Source organism: Procambarus clarkii, chromosome 40, assembly GCF_040958095.1.
Source record: "Procambarus clarkii isolate CNS0578487 chromosome 40, FALCON_Pclarkii_2.0, whole genome shotgun sequence".
Lineage (NCBI taxonomy): Eukaryota > Metazoa > Arthropoda > Malacostraca > Decapoda > Cambaridae > Procambarus > Procambarus clarkii.
The window spans coordinates 22,029,400-22,049,583 of record NC_091189.1 but is presented as its reverse complement, the minus strand read 5'-3'; the positions used below and the strand labels follow the sequence as shown (position 1 = coordinate 22,049,583).

Below are 20,184 nucleotides of genomic sequence, written 5' to 3'. Positions count from 1 at the left end.
AGCCCGCCATCCCTCAACTAGGCGTAGTGGGTCCCAGCATTTCATGGGAGCGCGCGGTAGTTCTGAAAAGTGTATACTCTCTTCAACTTTGTCACCTCAATTCTCGTTCAGGGATTTTCAATTTTGTATCATTGTGTTTGCAATAGAATTCTCTACACGACTAAAGACATATAAAATCCAAAAGCCTGGCGTACCATCCACAACAAACAGAGAAAGTGAGTGCGTGTTACCCGGGAGCGCATAAGAGCGATAAAATGTGTACACTCCTTTCACGTTTGTCACCTCAATTCCCGTCCTAGGGCTTTCATTTTGGTATCATTGTGTTCGCAAGAGAATTCCCAACAAGAGCATATGCATACGAAGTAAAAAACCACAGCACACTCCACCCGCCGACCAGATGAATGTGGCCCGGAAAGAGAGTACTGCGCCATCCCAAGGCGCCTCTCATTACATTAGAGAGCGAGATAATACACTGAAAAGTGTATACTCGTTTCCACTTTGTCATCTCATTTCTCGTCCTAGGTTTTTCAATTTGGTATCATTGTGTTCGCAATAGAATTCTCTACACGACTAAAGATATAAACTCCAAAAGCCTGGCGTACCATCCACAACAAACAGAGAAAGTGAGTGCGTGTTACGGAGCCGGTCGGCCGAGCGGACAGCACGCGGGACTTGTGATCCTGTGGTCCTGGGTTCGATCCCAGGCGCCGGCGAGAAACATTGGGCAGAGTTTCTTTCACCCTATGCCCCTGTTACCTAGCAGTAAATAGGTACCTGGGTGTTAGTCAGCTGTCACGGGCTGCTTCCTGGGGGTGGAGGCCTGGTCGAAGACCGGGCCGCGGGGACACTAAAGCCCCGAAATCATCTCAAGATAATCTCTCAAGATACCCGGGAGCGCATAAGAGCAATAAAATGTGTACTCTCTCTTCACTTTGGACATCTCAATTCACGTCCTAGGTCTTTCATTTTGGTAACATTGTGTTCGCAATAGAATTCCCTACAGGAGTATATGCAGATATAAAGTCCAAAAGCCAGGCGTACCACCCACAGCAAACAGAGAAAGTGACGGAGCATAATCCCAGTGAGCGCTAATGAAATGGTATACTGTTTTCAACTTTATTACCTCAATTCTGGTCCTAGGTCTTTTATTTTGGTATCAATGTATTCACAATGAAATTCCCTACCAGAGTATATACATATAATATCCAAAACCGCTGTGCGCCCCTCCAGAAGCTACCGCCAATTTACCCCCGAAAACGACGCAATGCTGCGTCGTTACCGGGATCTCGTCTAGTAAAAATATGACGCAATGCTGCATCGTTACCGGACTAAAGTGTTAATAGATGTTGCAGTGCTCAACTGCTTCAATATGTACCTGATAAAATCAGGCAGGAGACTGCCAATACGGATATTCAGTGTTGGTGTTGTCACAACTCCTGTTGTTGCTCAATTTTGGTGTCCACATGCTCGAGTATATGCCAGGCACAGCATCACAGGAGAAGGGTAAACGTGCCTGTATAGTATGCAGGAACACTACTTAAAGAGAACAAAAGTGAAGATGCATCAGCACCTGGTGCATGGAGTGCAAGGTTCCACTATGCCCCGTTGGCTGTTTCGCAGCATATCACACGCTCGCGGAGTTCTGAGTGTGTTTGTGTGTGTATATAATGTGTGATACTGTATAGTGTGTAAATAGAATGTAAATATAAATAAATTTGCATTATACATTAGAAATATGTGCCGGATATATGTACACATGTCATGTACGTAACACAGTGTCTTCAGACAGTACGGATGTTCTACTGCCATAATATGGTGTGTGTGTGTTCATTATACATAGGATTGGCACAAAAAAAAAAAATAAAATGTATTTGGAACTGTGCGCAAAAAATGAACAAAAATATATTCGTGGCAACTCGCACATCTTGGGCTGGTTACCTTACTGGCCCCGGGAGCGTATGCCATGGGCGACCAGGGAATGATGACATCACGCGCAAACTTACGGACCCCGTAGCAGCCAAAGTAAGTACAATTTCGACTTTTTGTTTACTTATCCATACACAGGGAAGGGTTTTTGATATTTAAAAAAAAAAATCCAGATAATTTATTTCCTCCGCACTGGGGGGTGCCGTATTTGGAAGCTGAGCAGCCCAATAGTTAAGCCTCTCTTCTCACCCTGACGTATTCATTCCTTGCACTTTGGTATCTTTCTCTACTCTCCTGTCCTGTAAAGTGTCCTGTTATTTCTAAAGTTTCACCACGCTCTTTTACTTTGTTGCTTTGCTTGCCTACATCTCTGATTAAACCATGGGGTTTTCATCTGCATTTTGTTTTTTCCTTTTTGACCAGGACAAACTTGTCTGATGCCTCCTTACACTTCTGTTTGATGTAGTCCATCATGTCTTGGGCCGTTTTTTTCCTGAGCTCCATTTCCCATGTTATATCTGTTAGGAATTGTCTTCTCCTCATAGTTTCCCTTTTGGAATGCCAGCCTTTTATTTTAAAGTCCCTTCCTTGACCAGATACTCAAACGTCGGTACGCTGTGATCGCTCATTCCTACTTGGACCTCGAAGCTGATTTCCCTTATGTCGGAGTCGTTCAGAGTGAAGACTAGGTCGACTCTTACTGGCTCATCATTTTAAAAAGTTTTTGGCGCCACCTCCAATAGTTTAGCTCTCCATGTTTTGTCCCCTCTAGCGCCTGACAGCTGGGTGGACAGCACTTCGGATTCGTAGTCCTGAGGTTCTGGGTTCGAGTCCCGGTGGAGGCAGAGACAAATGAGCAAAATGTTTCTTTCACCCTGATGCCCTTGTTACCTAGCAGTAAATAGGTACCTGGGTGTTAGACAGCTGCTACGGGCTGCTTCCTGGGAGTGGAGGCCTGGTCGAGGAGCGGGCCGTGGGGACACTAAGCCTCGAAATTATCTCAAGATAACCTCCATGCGGTTCCTTGTTCTGCTACTCTATCCTTCCGTGATTGAAGTCCCCCATGAGGAGCAGATGAGATTGATTTCTACACGTAACAGAGGTTGCCCTATCAATTACAGTGTTAACTGCCATGTTTCTGTCGTACTCTTGCTTGGGTCTTCTGTCATTTGATGATCACCACTACTACTTAGCGCTTTGGGCTTAAGGAGGTGGGTGAGAAGGGGGGGGCTTAAGGGGGTGGGTGAGAAGGGAGGGCTTAGGGGGGTGGGTGAGAAGGGAGGGCTTAGGAGGAGTGGGTGAGAAGAGAGGGCTTGGGGGAGAAGGGAGGATTTGTAGGGGAGAATTTGCAGAAGGAAAGGCTTGGGAAGGGGGGAGATGGGAGAGTGTGGAGGGTGGCCCAAGGTGGGCACTAAGTAGGGGTGCTGGTAGGAGTTGGGGCAGGTAGGACAGTTCTATTGGATGGAAGGTAGGGGTGTTGCTTCTCTCAATGGGGCTGTTGAACTGCTGGGGAGAGTTCCCCACTCCCCTCTGGGATTGTAGGGATCGGGGTTGTATTTCCTTGAGGTTCTCCTGTGGTTCCCTGAATCCTTTCTTTCACCCTGCACTTCGTCCTTGCGGCTGCTGCCCTCATTCTCTCTTCCTGTGTAATATCCCTCTGCAGGAATACTGTTTTGAATTTTGGAATATGTACTAGTCTGTTCTTCCTTGCTAACAGGTCTCTTGTGTTTTTGCTCGTGAATACCACCTTTATCAATCTGTATCTTTCCTTGTTGTACTGTCCAAGCCTGAAAAATCTTCTCAATATTCCGTTCAGCCCTCTCCACCTGTAACCCTTCAAGGATCTCATTAACTGCAGTTTTGTTCTTGTCTGTCCACTCCATTGGACTGGTCCCCCTGCTTGTTCCTTAATGCCCACTACTGCTACTGCTCTTTTTCTGTCTATCAGCCAGCTAGTACGTCTAGCTGCTTCCTGGGAAGTAGCCACTTTCTTGGCAACTTCCTTTACTGCAGACATAACTTCAGAGCTCCCTTTAAACGAATATGCAAATGAGGGTTGTAGGCCCCTCTACAGATACATTCCCAGTTTCCTGAGGGATAGTTGTTATCTGGTATTGAGTAGGATTCTCTTTCAGGCTTTGTATCTCCTCCTTTGCTGCCTTCAGCTCATCCTACAGGTTGGTTACTTTCTCCCTCATTACCCTCAGTTCTTCACTAAAAAATAACTCCCTCCACATGTGCTCGATTGCCTCCGTAATCGAGTCATCTTGTCCCTCATTTACCTCTCTATTTTGGTGTCTCCCTGTAATGATTATTCCCTATTCCAATGCTTGGATATTACAATTGTGTGTGTGTGGGGAGGCGTGCTAGGGAGGGGGTGTGAGTGTAGGATGGGAGGAAAAAATGAAGAGGGGGTGCTAGTGGGGGGGGGGGTAGGTGTATGGGGAGGTGTGTGTGTGTAGTGGGTGGGTGTATTATGTGTAATTACATAAATGTAATTACCTAAGTGTAGTTACAGGATGAGAGCTAAGCTCGTGGTGTCCCGTCTTCCCAGCACTCTGTCATATAACACTTTGAAACTACTGGTACTGACGGTTTTGACCTCCACCACCACACCTCTTAACACTTTCGCGCTCTCAGCGCTCAAAAAAAAACAGTACCCCAGATGCTTTCGGCACTCCGCGCGCCTACGCGGTAAGACCGAAAAAGTGTACACTCTTTTGACTGTCCTGACAATAATTGAAGGCGCACGTATTTAAATTTGGTATCACTGTGTTCGCAATGAAATTGTCTATAAGAGCATACCTATAAAATGCCGCCCAAGCATAAGGAGTATCAACACCAAATAAAAAACTATGCAGATCACTCGCCGAGAGCGCCAAACAGCAACAAAATGTTTCCACTCTCTTAATGGTTGCGAAGCCGACAGTTGTCCTACATCGCTAATTTTGGTATCATTGGAATCGCAATAAAATTCTCTACACGGACATATGCATATGAATGTTTAATATAGGTAATTGCCCACCCGCAAGAGTGTGTGAAGTGGAGAGTAGTTAGCCGCGAGCGCACTGGCGAAAACACAGGGGGGAAATCATGCTTGGAAAGTTTATACGTTTCCTGACCCTACTTTTCTATGTACGTATTTCTTTTTTATACCAATGTGTTCGCAATAAAATTTTCTATAAGATGAACTGTATAACATTTGTACAAAGCATGTGTAAGAGAAGCGCCAAATATAGAACCACGTTGCTCAGTATGCGTTCGTGGCAGAAACGAACGCATTGTTTTCGTTCGTTTGATGTTTGTCATGTTTATACTTGTTGAAACATTTTATAATTTGTATGACAGTGATCGCAGTAAAATTCCCTACACAGACATATACATAACACATACAAATATTTCCCACGTGTTGGATATATCAACGGCTAAAGGGAACCCACTGCCACACTCTCGCCACACCCCCAAACATACTTTGTGTATTTTTTTTTTTACTCATAGAAGTTTATGTGATATAATATTCATTCTTGTACCAAAAAATTCGCAAATAAATTCTCTACAAAACAAAAGTATCCCCATCCATTTCGGTTAAAAAATGGAATTTATAGAAATATTTTTTCGATGGACGAGAAAAGTAGGCAGTTATGCGGAATCGTAAGAAAAAACAGCGACGAGTTATCTCTAATCTAAAGCGCGAAAGTGTTAACTTGTTCCAACCGTCTACCACTCTGTTTACGAAAGTGAATTTTCTTACATTTCTTCGGCATCTTTGTTTAGTTAGTTTAAATCTATGACCTCTTGTTCTTGAAGTTCCAGGTCTTGGGAAATCTTCCCTATCAATTTTGTCAATTCCTGTTACTATTTTCTAAGTAGTGATCATATCACCCTTTTTCTTGTCTTCTGGTTTTGGCATATTTAATGCCGCTAACCTCTCCTCGTAGCTCTTGCCCTTCAGTTCTGGGAGCCACTTAGTAGCATGTCTTTGCACCTTTTCCAGTTTGTTGATGTGCTTCTTTAGATATGGGCCCCACACAACCTCTGCATATTCTAGATTTGGCCAAACAAAAGTTGTGAGCAATTTCTTTAGTATTTCCCCATCCATGTATTTAAAAACAATTCTGAAGTTAGAAAGCGTAGCATAGGCTCCTCGCACAACGTTCTTTATGTGGCCCTCAGGTGATAGTTTTTTATCTAGAACCACCCCTAGATCTCTTTCTTTATCAGAATTCTTTAAAGATTTCTCACATAATTTATAGGTTATGTGGGGTCTATGTTCTCCTATTCCACATTCCATAACATGGCATTTATTCACATTAAATTACATTTGCCAAGTAGTGCTCCATATACTTATTTTGTCCAGGTCTTCTTGAAGAGCATGACAATCATCCAAGTTTCTTATCCTTCCTATTATCGTAGCATCATCAGCAAACATGTTCATATAATTCTGTATAGCATCTGGTAGATCATTTATGTAGACAGTGAACATCACTGGTGCAAGAACTGAACCCTGTAGTACTCCACTTGTGACGTTTCTCCAGTCCGATACATTGCCTCTGATTACTGCCCTTATTTTTCTATCTGTCGGAAAATTTTTCATCCATGTTAGAAGTTTACCTGTCACCCTTCCAATATTTTCCAGTTTCCAGAACAACCTCTTATGTAGAACTCTGTCGAAAGCCTTATATTTCCAAATATAAGAGAGAGGTTCAAAGAGATGCAGTCAACCAACCATCTCTTTCCTGTAAAATCTCAGTGGCTCGATCATAGTAACAAGGTAAATTCGATACACAGGATCTTCCAGATCGAAAACCATACTGTGTTTGATATTATATCATTTCTCTCCAGGTGTTCTACCCATTTAGTTTTTACTATTTTTCCAATATTATGACGATTACACTTGTCAATGATACAGGTCTATAATTGAGGGGGTTCTTCTCTGCTGCCACTTTTGTAGATTGGAACTATGTTAGCCTTTTTCCACATATCTATTATGACTCCTGTACACAGGGATGTCTGAAATATCAGCTGAAGTGGAATGCTGAGCTCAGGTGCACATTCTCTCGGAACCCATGGTGAAACTCCATCTGGGCCAACTGCATTCTTACTTAGCTCCAGGAGCATATGTTTCACTTCATCTCTAGACACCTCAATGTGCTCTATGCTGTTCTCTGGAATTCTTATTGTGTCTGGTTCTCTGAATATCTCATTTTGTACAAACTCACTTTGGAACTTTTCATTTAATGTTTCACACATTTCCTTTTAATTTTCCCTGTATCTGTTCCCCATTTTCAACCTCTGAATACAGTATTATCCTTTACCTGCAGCTTGCTTTTAAGGAATTTATAGAAAAGGCCTGGATCTGATTTACATTTATCTGCTATACCGTTCTCAAAGTTCCTCTCTGCCTCTCTCCTTATTGACGTGTAGTTGGTTCTTGCATCTTTGTATCGTTGGTATGTTTGGGGGTTTGGCCTCTTTCTATAATGATTCCATGCCTATGTCTTGATCTCTGGCCCTCTCGCAATTTCTGTTCAACCAACCCTGTTTCCTAGGTCTGCATGTCTGTTTTGGTATGAATGTTTGTGTGCCTTCATCGTATATTTTGCAGAATTTGGCATAAATCTCATTTACTTCCTTGCCTAGCAACAAGTCTGTCCAATTATACCCATGAAAAAATTTCTAATTTCCCATAGCGTCCTCTCTTGAAATCGAGTTTAACCCTTAAATGGCGCTTGGCTATATACCATTTGACACAGGCGCATACCAAAAAAAAAAAAATTCTTCCCAACCTGTTAATTTGTGTTCACTGATCATGGGAAAAATAATAAAAAAATCGTAAGTGGCATATATTGCCCGCTATAGGGCGGGAAAGTCTGGCAAAAAACAGGCGCCGACTCAGCATGCGTCCCAGGCGGTCTGTTGCTTGCCAGCTGTCAGGCCGGAGTTGCCACAAAGAGATAATTACCTAATTATTTCAATATGTCTGATTGATTTTTTGTAGTTTTTTTGCTGTAATATTATTCAATAGTGTGTAGTGTGATATATTTATATAATAAAATGAGTGAATCATCGGTGTACTCAAAAATATGGTGTGCATATTGTTGATTCAATTATATATATCAAACAGTGAATAAATACTTTGTCGGTTATTACACTATATACACAGGTTATATATAAGTATCTGCATGTTTTGTTCACCATAACGAACCACTAAGTTGCTATTATGAGTCAAAAAAGGTACAAACTGGCCGAGGAGGCATGGGTGAGCGTAGAGGCCTCGCCATGGCATGGCGAGCATTGTCACTCTCACTGCTGCTGCTACTATCACCCGACAACTGTATATAATCCTCATCGTTGTCTGAATCATCAAACATACTTTCTTCACCTTCAGAGAATAATTCGTGGGCTATTTGCTCTGGGGTGAGGGATTGAGTGGTGCGTGCCCGGGAGGCGTTTGACCGTGCGCTCGCCATGGTGACTTGCTAAACTGAGGCCTCCCATGCCTTCGGTTCGTGAGTGGGAATTTTTTTCAAAATGGCCGCTGTTTACTATAGCCCCTGGGCAGCGTATGGGACCCCCAGCTACACTGCGGGCCATTCAAATCGTGCGCGGTACCCATAATTGTCATATGACGTGAAGCGCAGTTGACTGGTAAAACGATTTACACTTCATATGACGTGATGCGCACTTTAAGGGTTAATGGGCAGTTCTTGTCTTTCTCATATTTTCCTATCCTAAAATCACTAACAAGCTCCTTTGAATTTAGGCCTTCTCCAAATGCTACTATTTTTTCTATGATTTTCATCTCTTCTGCTGCTCGGTTCATCCTAGATGAAATTTCCTTCTCTAAACATCCAAAAATTATTATGGACTTCTATCTACAGTGTTTTGTACTAGTTTACTGTTGGTTACCAGTTCTTTCCTAATTGCTTGCCTAAGATCCACTTCTTATTTGTCATTTCTGGTTTTGACTTGCAAACACACTTCTTTAACCACCGTGCTGCGCCGAGTTTATTTTGAAATTCCCCCTGTGCACATGAAATAAAGTGTTCCCCCCAAAATTAGTTTTTCTTCGTAAAATAATAAATTCCCCTCCCCTGAACATGTCTATATAGAAATAAATACCAAATTCCACTTTGGCTGGGGGGATGTGGATAAGGTACGCTGTGACGTCGTCAGGGGCTGGTCGCCCGTGAGCAACACACTCAGACACGGTCGCGCAGGCCATTCAAGCACCGGGTGTTGCCACAAATATATTTTCAATTATTTGTTGAATGTATTTCCAATGCAGTTTTATTTGTTTTTTTTATCGTACGTGATGCATACAGTATTTGTGTCCTTTACAATATGTATACAGTAGAACGTTCATAATGTTCCATGGAACTGTGATACATGTGTCAATAATGTGTCCACAATAAATGTTTATTGTTGCAATATTACTTGTTAAAAATTCACTAAAATTACAATATGTACAGTTTCACACACTATTTACACAGTAACATACTGTATTACACACTCAGTACTTCGGAAGGGAGTAATAATCAACGAAGTCGTCCATGGTGCACAGCGCGACTTCGCTGTCGTTGCACCAGGTACAGATAGATTTTCGCTAACTGTTTCTTCGTTCTGTGTGCTTGCAAATAACGCACTCATGTACACCCTTGGCTTTAGCCCTTAACATGCTCGGGGTTTAATATCCTGTCATCCCCACAGGCGCATGTCATTTTGAAAAAAAAAAAATATATTTTCTTCCTAACCTGTTAATTTGTGTTCACTGATCACGGGAAAAATAATAAAAAAATCGTAAGTGGCATATATTGCCCGCTATGTAAATGATCTCCCGGAGGGTATCGATTCATTTCTCTCAATGTTTGCGGACGATGCTAAAATTATGAGAAGGATTAAAACAGAAGAGGACTGTTTGAGGCTTCAAGAAGACCTAGACAAGCTGAAGGAATGGTCGAACAAATGGTTGTTAGAGTTTAACCCAACCAAATGTAATGTAATGAAGATAGGTGTAGGGAGCAGGAGGCCAGATACAAGGTATCATCTGGGAGAGGAAATTCTTCAGGAGTCAGAGAAGGGAAAAGACTTGGGGGTTGATATCACACCAGACCTGTCTCCTGCAGCACATATCAAGCGGATAACATCAGCGGCATATGCCAGGCTGGCCAACATACGAACGGCATTCAGAAACTTGTGTAAAGAATCATTCAGATCTTTGTATACCACATATGTCAGGCCAATCCTGGAGTATGCAGCCCCAGCATGGAGTCCATATCTAGTCAAGGATAAGACTAAACTGGAAAAGGTTCAAAGGTTTGCCACCAGACTAGTACCCGAGCTGAGAGGTATGAGCTACGAGGAGAGACTACGGGAATTAAACCTCACTTCACTGGAAGACAGAAGAGTTAGGGGGGACATGATCACCACATTCAAGATTCTGAAGGGAATTGATAGGGTAGATAAAGACAGTCTATTTAACACAAGGGGAACACGCACAAGGGGACACAGGTGGAAACTGAGTGCCCAAATGAGCCACAGAGATATTAGAAAGAACTTTTTTAGTGTCAGAGTGGTTGACAAATGGAATGCATTAGGGGGTGATGTGGTGGAGGCTGACTCCATACACAGTTTCAAATGTAGATATGATGGAGCCCGATAGGCTCAGGAATCTGTACACCTGTTGATTGACGGTTGAGAGGCGGGACCAAAGAGCCAGAGCTCAACCCCCGCAAACACAACTAGGTGAGTACACACACACACATGCACTCACGTACGTACGTACGTTCTTTCCCAAGAGGCAGACAAGAGGAGCTCCAGCATATTTCAACAATCCTAAGTATTGTAGTACAGGATGATGATAGTGAGTGGTGTCCCAGATAACATAAAGGTATAGTGCTTTTGAAAAATAGGTGAGATAACAGGAATGTGCCAAGGGAAGTGAAAAATTGGATGAGAAAAAGTTGCCCTTGTGTTTCCAGTGCAGAGAAGAACATTCAAGATGGCCGCCGGCAAGAGGAAATGCAAAACAGACCTTGATTTTGCTGGATTCAATGAAGAAAGCATTGATATAACCAGTCTATACAACAAGTTGGTAAAATTAGATTCTATACTAACTCTCATGTAGAAATAAATAGTAAATTGAAAGAAAGTAATGACCATTTAAATAGCAAAGTTGGATGTCTTTAGGGTTTAGTGAAAAACTTGTGCAAGGATAAAAATCAATTGGAAACAAATCGCAAAGCAATGGAAGAAGAAAATAAACTCTTAAAAATAGCTATGGAAGAAGTGAAAGTAAATTTAAACATAAATGACTACAATAGGTTAGGTAAGGAAATTCAACTGGAGAAACACCTTTTGTCAGCACAGATGGAGGAAGTTACACAGGGAATAGAACAGTGCAAGAAGGATATGCAACTCACTTATGCAGAAGTGGCCAAGGAGAAGGAAAAAATTGGGCTGGAAGTGAGAAACATTAGGCTGGAAGTGAGAAAAAGAATTGGCATCTAACAAGAAGTTGGTGCAAAACACAGTTGATCGGAGTAAGTCCCTGATAATTTTTGGCTGCAAAGAAAAGGAGATAACATCTAGGTCAGAAAGAGCTGTAGAAGAAGCAAAAGTAGTAGATAAAATTGTTGGCCTCGTGGAAGGTCTTACAACCATAGAGAATGTGTGCGACTTCAGGAGAATAGGCAGATATGTAAAAGGGAAAGATCGACCTTTGAGGATCACCCTAAATGGTGCCAAACAGATGGAAGAAGTACTAAGGAATGCTAGAAAATTACAAAGTGATGAGGATGGGAAAGTGTGGTCGTTAAGATGAGATCTTTCAAAAGAAGATAGGGAAAAGCTGAAACTGAACCTCGCCGAAGGCAAAACGTTTAAATGAGAGCAGGAATGAAGAAATCAATTTTTTTTTCTACAAAGTAATAGGGGTAGGCAGACCAGTAAAGTGGTACATAAAGGCAAACCAACAAAATCATTAGAGAGAGGGGGAATGAAAAATAAGAAGAGGGGGAGCAAGTTCCTGAAGATTGCATACACCAACATAGATGGAGTAAGATCGAAGATACGTGATGTAATACAGCTGCAGACACCAGACATTGTTGCACTCACGGAGACAAAACTTGAAGGTGTTATTTTAAATGAGGTCATATTCCCAAGGGGCTACTCAATTTGGAGACGTGACAGAAAAATTAGGAAAGGCAGCGGCGTTGCTGTGCTGGTGAAAGAACACCTAAAGGTGAACGAAATAGTGACTGCCAATCCACAAGAAGTTGACAGAATAGCACTAGAGATCTGCCATGAGGATGATAAACTAATGATCATAAATGCACATAGTCCACCGCCAAACAGCACATGGTCAGAGGAGGAGCTAGATAGTAAACGAGAAGGTCTTGTAACAGTAATGAGAGATATCATAGCGAGAGCGGATAACGATAGTTCACGACTGTTGATAGTCGGCGACTTCAACTTGAAATCCATAGACTGGGAAGCATATGAAGCTAAAACAGAAGATTTTTGGACCTGTAAATTTGTAACCTCATCCTGGAAACATTCTTGTATCAACATCTTATACAAGCTACAAGGATGAGGGAAGGAGACATTCCCTCCTTGCTAGATTTGATATTTACCAGGAAGGAGGAAGAAATATTTGACATTCAGTACCTACCTCCCTTGGGTAAAATTGACCATGTCTTTTTGGGAATAAAGTATGCAATGCGTTATAATCTGGAAGAAAATATGAAGGTTGATGCAGTTGAAAAACCTGACTTTAGGAGAGGACATTATGGCAACCTTGGAAAAAATTTTAGTGAATATAATTGGACAGACTTGTTGCTAGGCAAGGAAGTGAATGAGATGTATGTCAAGTTTTGTGAAATATATGATAAAGGCACAAAAAAAATTATACCAAAACAGAGATGCAGAACTAGGAAACAGGATTGGTTCAACAGATATTGCGAGAGGGCCAGAGACCAAAAGACACAAAAATGAAATCAATACAGGAAGAGGCCAAACCCCCAAACATACCAGCGATACAAAGATGCGAGAAACAACTACACGGCAGTGAGGAGAGAGGCAGAAAGAAATTTTGAAAAAGGGATTGCAGACAAATGTAAAACAGAACCAGGTCTATTCTATAAATTCATAAACAACAAATTGCAGGTAAAGGATAATATTCAGAGGTTGAAAATGGAAAATAGATTCATGGAAAATGAAAAGGAAATGTGTGAAACACTAAACAAAAAGTTCCAAAGTGTGTTTGTACAAAATCTGTACGTCTTTCCTCTGTGGAGAGGGGACTCAAGGGTCGCATCCATCAGACCACGGAGGGCCCCCCCCCCCATCCCCCCATGGGGTGTCCGAGTGCCCTTAGCCTTGGTAACATGCTAAGGGAAGCCCAAGCATGGTACTGCGAACTGGCGCCCAAACTACAGAGTAAAATTCTAAAAGCTGAACCCCCAGAACGTGTCCAATCAGGGGGGCCTAGCAGGGGGTACCACCAAAAAGATAGATATGGATATATATAAACCCTAAATTGAAATAGGGGACAACCAACCGCAGGCAGACCCCCCTTCCCATGGTAGGAAAACAAAATTCAAAGAACAACCCTGCAAGATGACAAAGTACCCAGGCAGAACAGAGGCTGTTGCTATGATAGGTGAAAACTAGCTGTGCAGTACCCCACACCCCTACCAGGGACAAAAACTACTCCCTACTCAGAGGCAAACAAAGGCAACAAAAATCACAGCTGACATCAATGGCGGCCAATTACCGAGCAGTAAAAGACACAGCGGAGGTAGATCCCAAGGTGACTTGTGAAAGGTGGCCCCAAGCTCCAAGGGCAGTACTTACTGGGCACCTTGGGAAGGAACCCTAAGTGCATGCAGCCCGAGTACCGTAGAAGATTACTGCTGGCTCACACCACCTGTAGAGAGAGACCACGCCTCAAGGCACAGAAACTAAAACCAATGCAGGAGCCAGAGGCACATGACCTGCCAGTATCTCATCAGCCAAAAACTGACAGTTGGATTGCCGGCGTGAGGTTCTGGGGCTCCCCCTTCCAAGGAGGGGAGAGGGGGTTGCACAGACTGCGGCATGGCAACGTGATGTCATGCTCATTTGCTAATTTTCATTTAGGGAGTTCTGTCCACTCGTTCGGCTCTCAGTAGCAATTTTTTCACCAGAATAGGGGATTTGTTTTGGGGCGCGCCTACCTCTTTGGGTGCCAGACCTGGTCGATGGCAGACATAGAATGCTCCCCAACCACACTGGGGTTTCTATAGGCCATTGTTCCTCGTGCCTCTGAGGGGACCAGGTTCTGGCTCGTGGTCCCCGGTAGGCAAGAACTCCATGCACATTGACTGATGCCAGAAAGCTAATACTGTATTGTATAACCATATCAGCCTGGATGCTCCAGGGAGCCTCTGGGACTCACCCAGAAAATGGCGTTCCATTACATTCAACGCTGGGTTTTTTCACTCCCTGTTTGTTCATGCGCTACCTTAGCCTTCTTGGTCTTTAGACTAGGTTCTTTCTTTTCTTTCTTCCCCTCGCTTTCTTGTGGCGCCTTCAGTTCGGGATTGCTTTTGGAAGGCCTTGTTTTTGTTGGCCTTCACCTTTGGGGGTCGGGTTGGGAGCTTCATGCTCTCCTTCGATGATGAGGGTTATGTTGATTTGGTGGTGGTCATTTTGTTTGCAGCCTTCTTTGTCAGACAGATGGCTTTCGGAGGGGTCCGTTGGTTGTGGATGCTTGGTTAGGCCGGGGGTGTCTCGCGTGTTGTGTCCAATGGCGGCTTTACACTGCTACTTGCGGGCCACTGGTTCTGCAGATGCTGTCTGGGTGGATCCGGTTTCCTTGGGTCCCTGTTCCAGGGCTCGTGTCTCTCAGGTTTTCTGCAGTGTCATGAAGTTTAACCAGCCTACTGTCTTTCCTTGTGCCCATGATGTTTGAAAGTGTGCTGCTCTCACGGCGGTTTTTAACAACATGTCTTGGGTCGACATCCAGTGCTGGGGTTTTGGAAGTCGATCAGAGTAATGGTCTCCAGGTATCTTATGCACGTTCCCGTTCCTTCCCGGCGATGTGTGACTTTGGGGCACCTGTCGTGGCTATCTCTCTTCCTTGTCTTGTGGCCTGCGATGCTGCTGCCTCCTGGGTAAGTTCCTCCTTTTACTTATCTTTGGGTACATAGCTTCTAGGAGCCGAATGGGTTCCCCACAGAAAACCACCATTGAATGTAAGGAATTTCCATTTTATGGGCGAGCCCAGGAGGCTCCCTGACACCCTCCCTCCCTCCGGTCAGTGGTTTTCATCACTCAAGAACTGGAGTAGTGGGCTGCCAGCTCCCCCTCCTTCCCCTTCCCCCTACAGGGGGGGGGGGGGTAGCACTAACAAGCAGGAGCGCTAGTTGCATGAAGTGTTGCTTGTTGGGTTTCTTTCTAGGGGGGTGTAATTTTTATCTTTTCAGATGTAGATTGCACAGGTTAACCAGATACAGTGGTACCTAGGTTTTAGAGTTTAATCCGTTCCTGGAGACAGCTCGTAATCTGAAACTAATTTCCCCATAAGAAATAATGGGAAATGAATTAATCCGTTCCTGACTACCCAAAAACCTCACTTCAAACTAAATTTTATACCTAATTCATCTAAATAAACCTACAAAACTATGTTCAAGTTATTACTTACCCTTATTACTTACCAAGGGAGATAACCCTTGCTGATGAATGCTGTAGGCATATGGAATATGGTGAGGAGGGGGGGAGGAGAGGAGGTGAGGTGTGATGGATATGGATGACACTATGACATGGATACCACTTCTTTTTCTAAATTTTTCAAACCATCCCCTGCTTGCCTTAAAGTCTATCGTATCTGCACTCATTCCAGGGGTTTTCTTTACAAGGTCTTCGTGCAATACCCTGGCTTTCTCACAAATGATGGCCTCTGAAGCACTATCACCCGCTAACTCTTTGTTGTGTATCCAAATTAATAACTACTTTTCCACTTCTTCAAGTATTTGTGGTCTTTGTTTCGTGATCGTTCTTACGTCTTTTGCCACTTTAGCACTCATAATGTCCTTTTTCTTGCTAAGTATAGTGCATATCGGGTGTGCATATAGCACACTGGACTTGTGATCCTGTGATCCCGGGTTCGATCCCGGGCGCCGGCGAGAAACAATGGGCAGAGTTTCTTTCACCCTATGCTCCTGTTATCTGGCAGTTAAATAGGTACCTGGGTGTTAGTCAGCTGTCACGGGCTGTTTCCTGGGGGTGGAGGCCTGGTTGAGGACCGGGCCACGGGGACTTTAAAGCCCCGAAATCATCTCAAGATAACCATATCGTTGACTTGGCTTTGTTGTACTGCCTACAAAGTTCAACAACACGTGTACCATTTTCATGCTTCCGAATGATCTCTTGTTTTTCCTATATTGTCATGTTCACATGTGTTTTCTTGCCTTGATCCTTACCACTGGCTTTCTTGGGACCCATGGTGAGATATATAATAACTTTTATGGTCAAATGACCAAAAATCCAACAAAACACTGAAAATCCGGGTGAAGAATTGACGTGGGATAGTCACTGGGCGCCAGGCACTGGTAAACTGAGGGGTGAGGGGCGATGATCGCCGTACCACCACGCGTTAGTTTGGCCTGTACCAAACTGTTTGTTTTGTATCAACAAACTCGGATTCCGAGGTAACCCTCGCCTTCCGAGGCACATTTTCCGAGGAAATCCTGCTTGTATTCCGAAAAACTCGTATTCAGGGACACTTGTATTCCGAGGTACGACTGTAGTAGTCTGTTTTGATTCGCCTACCTTTCTGGGTCCTTCCCTTGTAAATGGCAATTATGACATGCAGTGAACCTCGGGTAACGAGCGGCTCCATCTACGAGCATTTCAGGTAACGAGCAAGCCACTCGCAGAAAATTTGTCTCAATTGATGAGCTTCCGCTCGGTTAACAAGCAAACCATTTGTTTTCTAGCGTTCCCGCTGGTTCTCGGATGCCTCTGACGACAGTTGTTTCACAAGACGAGTGTTTCACACGACGAACTCTGTGCAAGAGCGTATTAAATTCGTTAACCAAGGCACCACTGTACTTTAAATGTAAATTGCTCATAGGCCATTGCTCCCTGCACCTCTCTGAGGAGGCCAGGTTCTGGCTCGTCCCCGGTAGGCATAAGAACTCCTGTGACTGATGACCCCAAACTAATATAGTACATGTCAGTTGGGATAGCTTCAGGGAGCCTCTGGGGCTTACCCCAGATGATGCCTTTTCATTACATTCAATGCTGGTTCTTTTCTAGTGCAATGTTAAACACTATAATTAATTGGTAACAGAAGACCCTTGCAGGTTCATTCAGTAACCAAGGTGATCTCGTGGGATAATGTTACTTGATTAAATGCCATATTATTGTTGCAATATAATATAATGAGTGGCAGGAAATCACCAGGAGTAAAGATACACTTGCTGGGCTTTTCACTTGTACATTTAGCCTAGCAACCTCAAAAAGTTCAGCATATAGATAGATCTACAAACTTTTGATGAACATTAGTTGCCCATGACTTTCCCACCTCCTTGCACCAAGTATAAAAAATATTACCAGTAGAAAAATAGAAATTGTAAAGGGGCAATTGGACACGTGGGTGTACGGGTCGCTGCCAGCAAGTTGCCTAACAATTTAAATTATTAACAAACAATCCTGGGCATGGAAAGTTGAAAAACTCAAGACTAACTATGGCCATACAGGTAGGTATACAACACCAATGTTGCTTAAGTATGCATAAATGGCAATTATAATGACTTCTAGTGTTTTAATTACTCTTAATAATGGATATCTCTTATTTTGTTCGTACAGGTCGCATTAAATGAAACTTACACTGCAACTGATAATAAGGAAAATGCTGGCCACAACAGTACATTCACCAAATCCTCTGGTAACAGTCAGTCCAGTTCTGATGTGGAGACTGCACAGAAAAGCAAGAAAATTAAAAGTAAAGAATATGTTAACTACAACATACTAGACATTAAGAGTGATGACTCGACAGATGATGAGAAAGATCCAAAGAAGAAAATTCCCTTTTGGGCTACAAGTAAGTTTTACAGTTGAAACAAGTTTCAAATATTTTAATATGTATTTTATGAAATTTTCACACAATATACAGTTGAAACTAAACCTACAATAGTATAGTTAAGGGTGTGCATACAAAGTGAGTTAGCTAGATAAGATGGTTAAAATTTATATTTGGCACATTTTTGTATATAACCTTTATATTTAAAGAATACATAAGAATAAGGAAACTGCAGAAGGCCTAATTGCCCACATGAGGCAGCTCCTCACTATATCCACTCCAGCTCCTTCATGTACATATCTAACCAATGCTTAGAACAAAGCAGTGATCCCAGGTCTGTTATGTTACCTGGTAATGTTTCCTAAAGCAACCCAGGTTTTTCATAAATGTAACCTTATCCAATTTATGTGCATTCTTTCAAGTTTTTGTGTTGCTATATTATAGCATACACAATAATTTTATAATGAGTCCAGTAATAAAGCATCAAATGGAAAAGACTTGGCATATGCCAAGGGCAGGAGTGCAACAACTCCTCCATCCCTCACCAATACATGTCTTCACCTGCTGACATACTGATACACAACTCCATGTTATTTATGGATCCTTAGTTTGATACTCATTATGTTCTTTAATTATGTACATTATACAGTAATGTTAAAGCATTATTTGGCAAGAATACTTAGCAGTATTTAGCTTGCAAGCTGCTTCAAGACAGACCACCATTATTCCCTCCCTCTTCACCTACAGTACACAGTACATGTTTTCCCATGTTGCATTATTAATGTATATTTGTTTTACAGTAAAAAACATGTAGTGTTAAAATATCAAATTAACCATTGAAGTATTACACATAAACCACCATAATTTTGTGAATACAGTATTCACTCGATTTAACAGCCTATATGGGGCTGTACCCTGGTCGTTATCTCCGGAGCTCTGGTATTTCCGAAGTTAAGTGTCGGTAATTTTTCAAGTAACATTCAGGCAAGATATATTTTGTACAGACATCCACTTGGTCCACCACTCTAGTGCCTTCTACCCTGTCACGGCACATTGTTTTGATTTGTCAAGAGGCTGGAGTTTTCATTCCGTGAATTTGTTGGACATATCTGCACAATCAAGGAACATCTGTGCACCATGTCGGCTCCAAATGCACTCATTGTGTCAGTGATGGCTGACTGGTGGGTGGATGGGCAGGCAGGCAGGGATGGAGAGGTTGAAATGTAGGCAGGCAGGCAGGAAGAAGCTGGGAGGAAGAGGCAAGGAGGGAGGCAGGCTGGCAGAGCTTGGGAGGGAGGCAGGCAGGCAGAGGCTGGGTGGTAGACAAGGTGGGAGAGGATGGAGATGGGTGGAAGGATTGATGGAGGAAGGGATGGAAGGAGAGAGGGTTGGATGGATGTTGAGTTGAGGTGAAGCTGAGAGAAAGTGTGTATGGGATGTATGGGGGGGCGGGGGGGGGGGAGGTGTGTTGGTGGTGGGGAAGGGCCGACTCACTCTGATAAGCCTAACACACTTGACCCAGTTAACAAGATTTTTCTTAAAATTTGGATGGAGGGAGGGATGGAAGGAAGGCGGGAGGGAGGGAAGGAAGGAAGGAAGGAAGGAAGGCGGGAGGGAGGGAAGGAAGGAGGGAGGGAGGGAGGGAAGGAAGGAGGGAGGGAGGGAGGGAGGGATGGAAGGAAGGAGGGAGGGAGGGATGGAAGGAAGGAGGGAGGGAGGGAGGGATGGAAGGAAGGAAGGAGGGAGGGAAGGAAGGAAGGAAGGAAGGAAGGAGGGAGGGAAGGAGGGAGGGAGGGAGGGAAGGAAGGAAGGAAGGAGGGAGGGAAGGAGGGAGGGAAGGAAGGAGGGAGGGAGGGAGGGAGGGAGGGAGGGAAGGAAGGAAGGAGGGAGGGAAGGATGGAAGGAAGGAAGGAGGGAGGGGGGGAAGGGAGGGATGGATGTTGAGTTGAAGCAGAGAGTGTGTGTATGGGATGTATGGGGGAGGTGTGTCGGTGGTGGGGAAGGGCCAGCTCACTCTGATAAGCCTAACACACTTAACCCAGTTAACAAGATTTGTTTCTTAAAATTTTGGATGTACATCATCATATATATTTTTGGTTACAGATTTTGTTTAGTAATATTATTAAGATAAAATTTATAAAATACTTGTTTCATGAATGCTTTATTGTATTAGATGGAGATTCTCCAGG

At 43.3% G+C, this 20,184-nt stretch overlaps 1 protein-coding gene across 6 annotated transcripts in view; it reads left to right on the top strand.

The window, feature by feature from the left end:
* Window positions 1-20,184, top strand: part of LOC123757973 (inner centromere protein A) — a 102,293-nt gene that overhangs the window by 80,438 nt on the left and 1,671 nt on the right. For all 6 annotated transcript variants that reach the window (XM_069338817.1, XM_045742009.2, XM_045742006.2 and 3 more), the window contains one exon: window positions 17,782-18,016. In XM_069338817.1, the coding sequence (XP_069194918.1) occupies window positions 17,782-18,016 (235 nt within the window). The remainder of the gene's footprint in view (window positions 1-17,781; window positions 18,017-20,184) is intronic.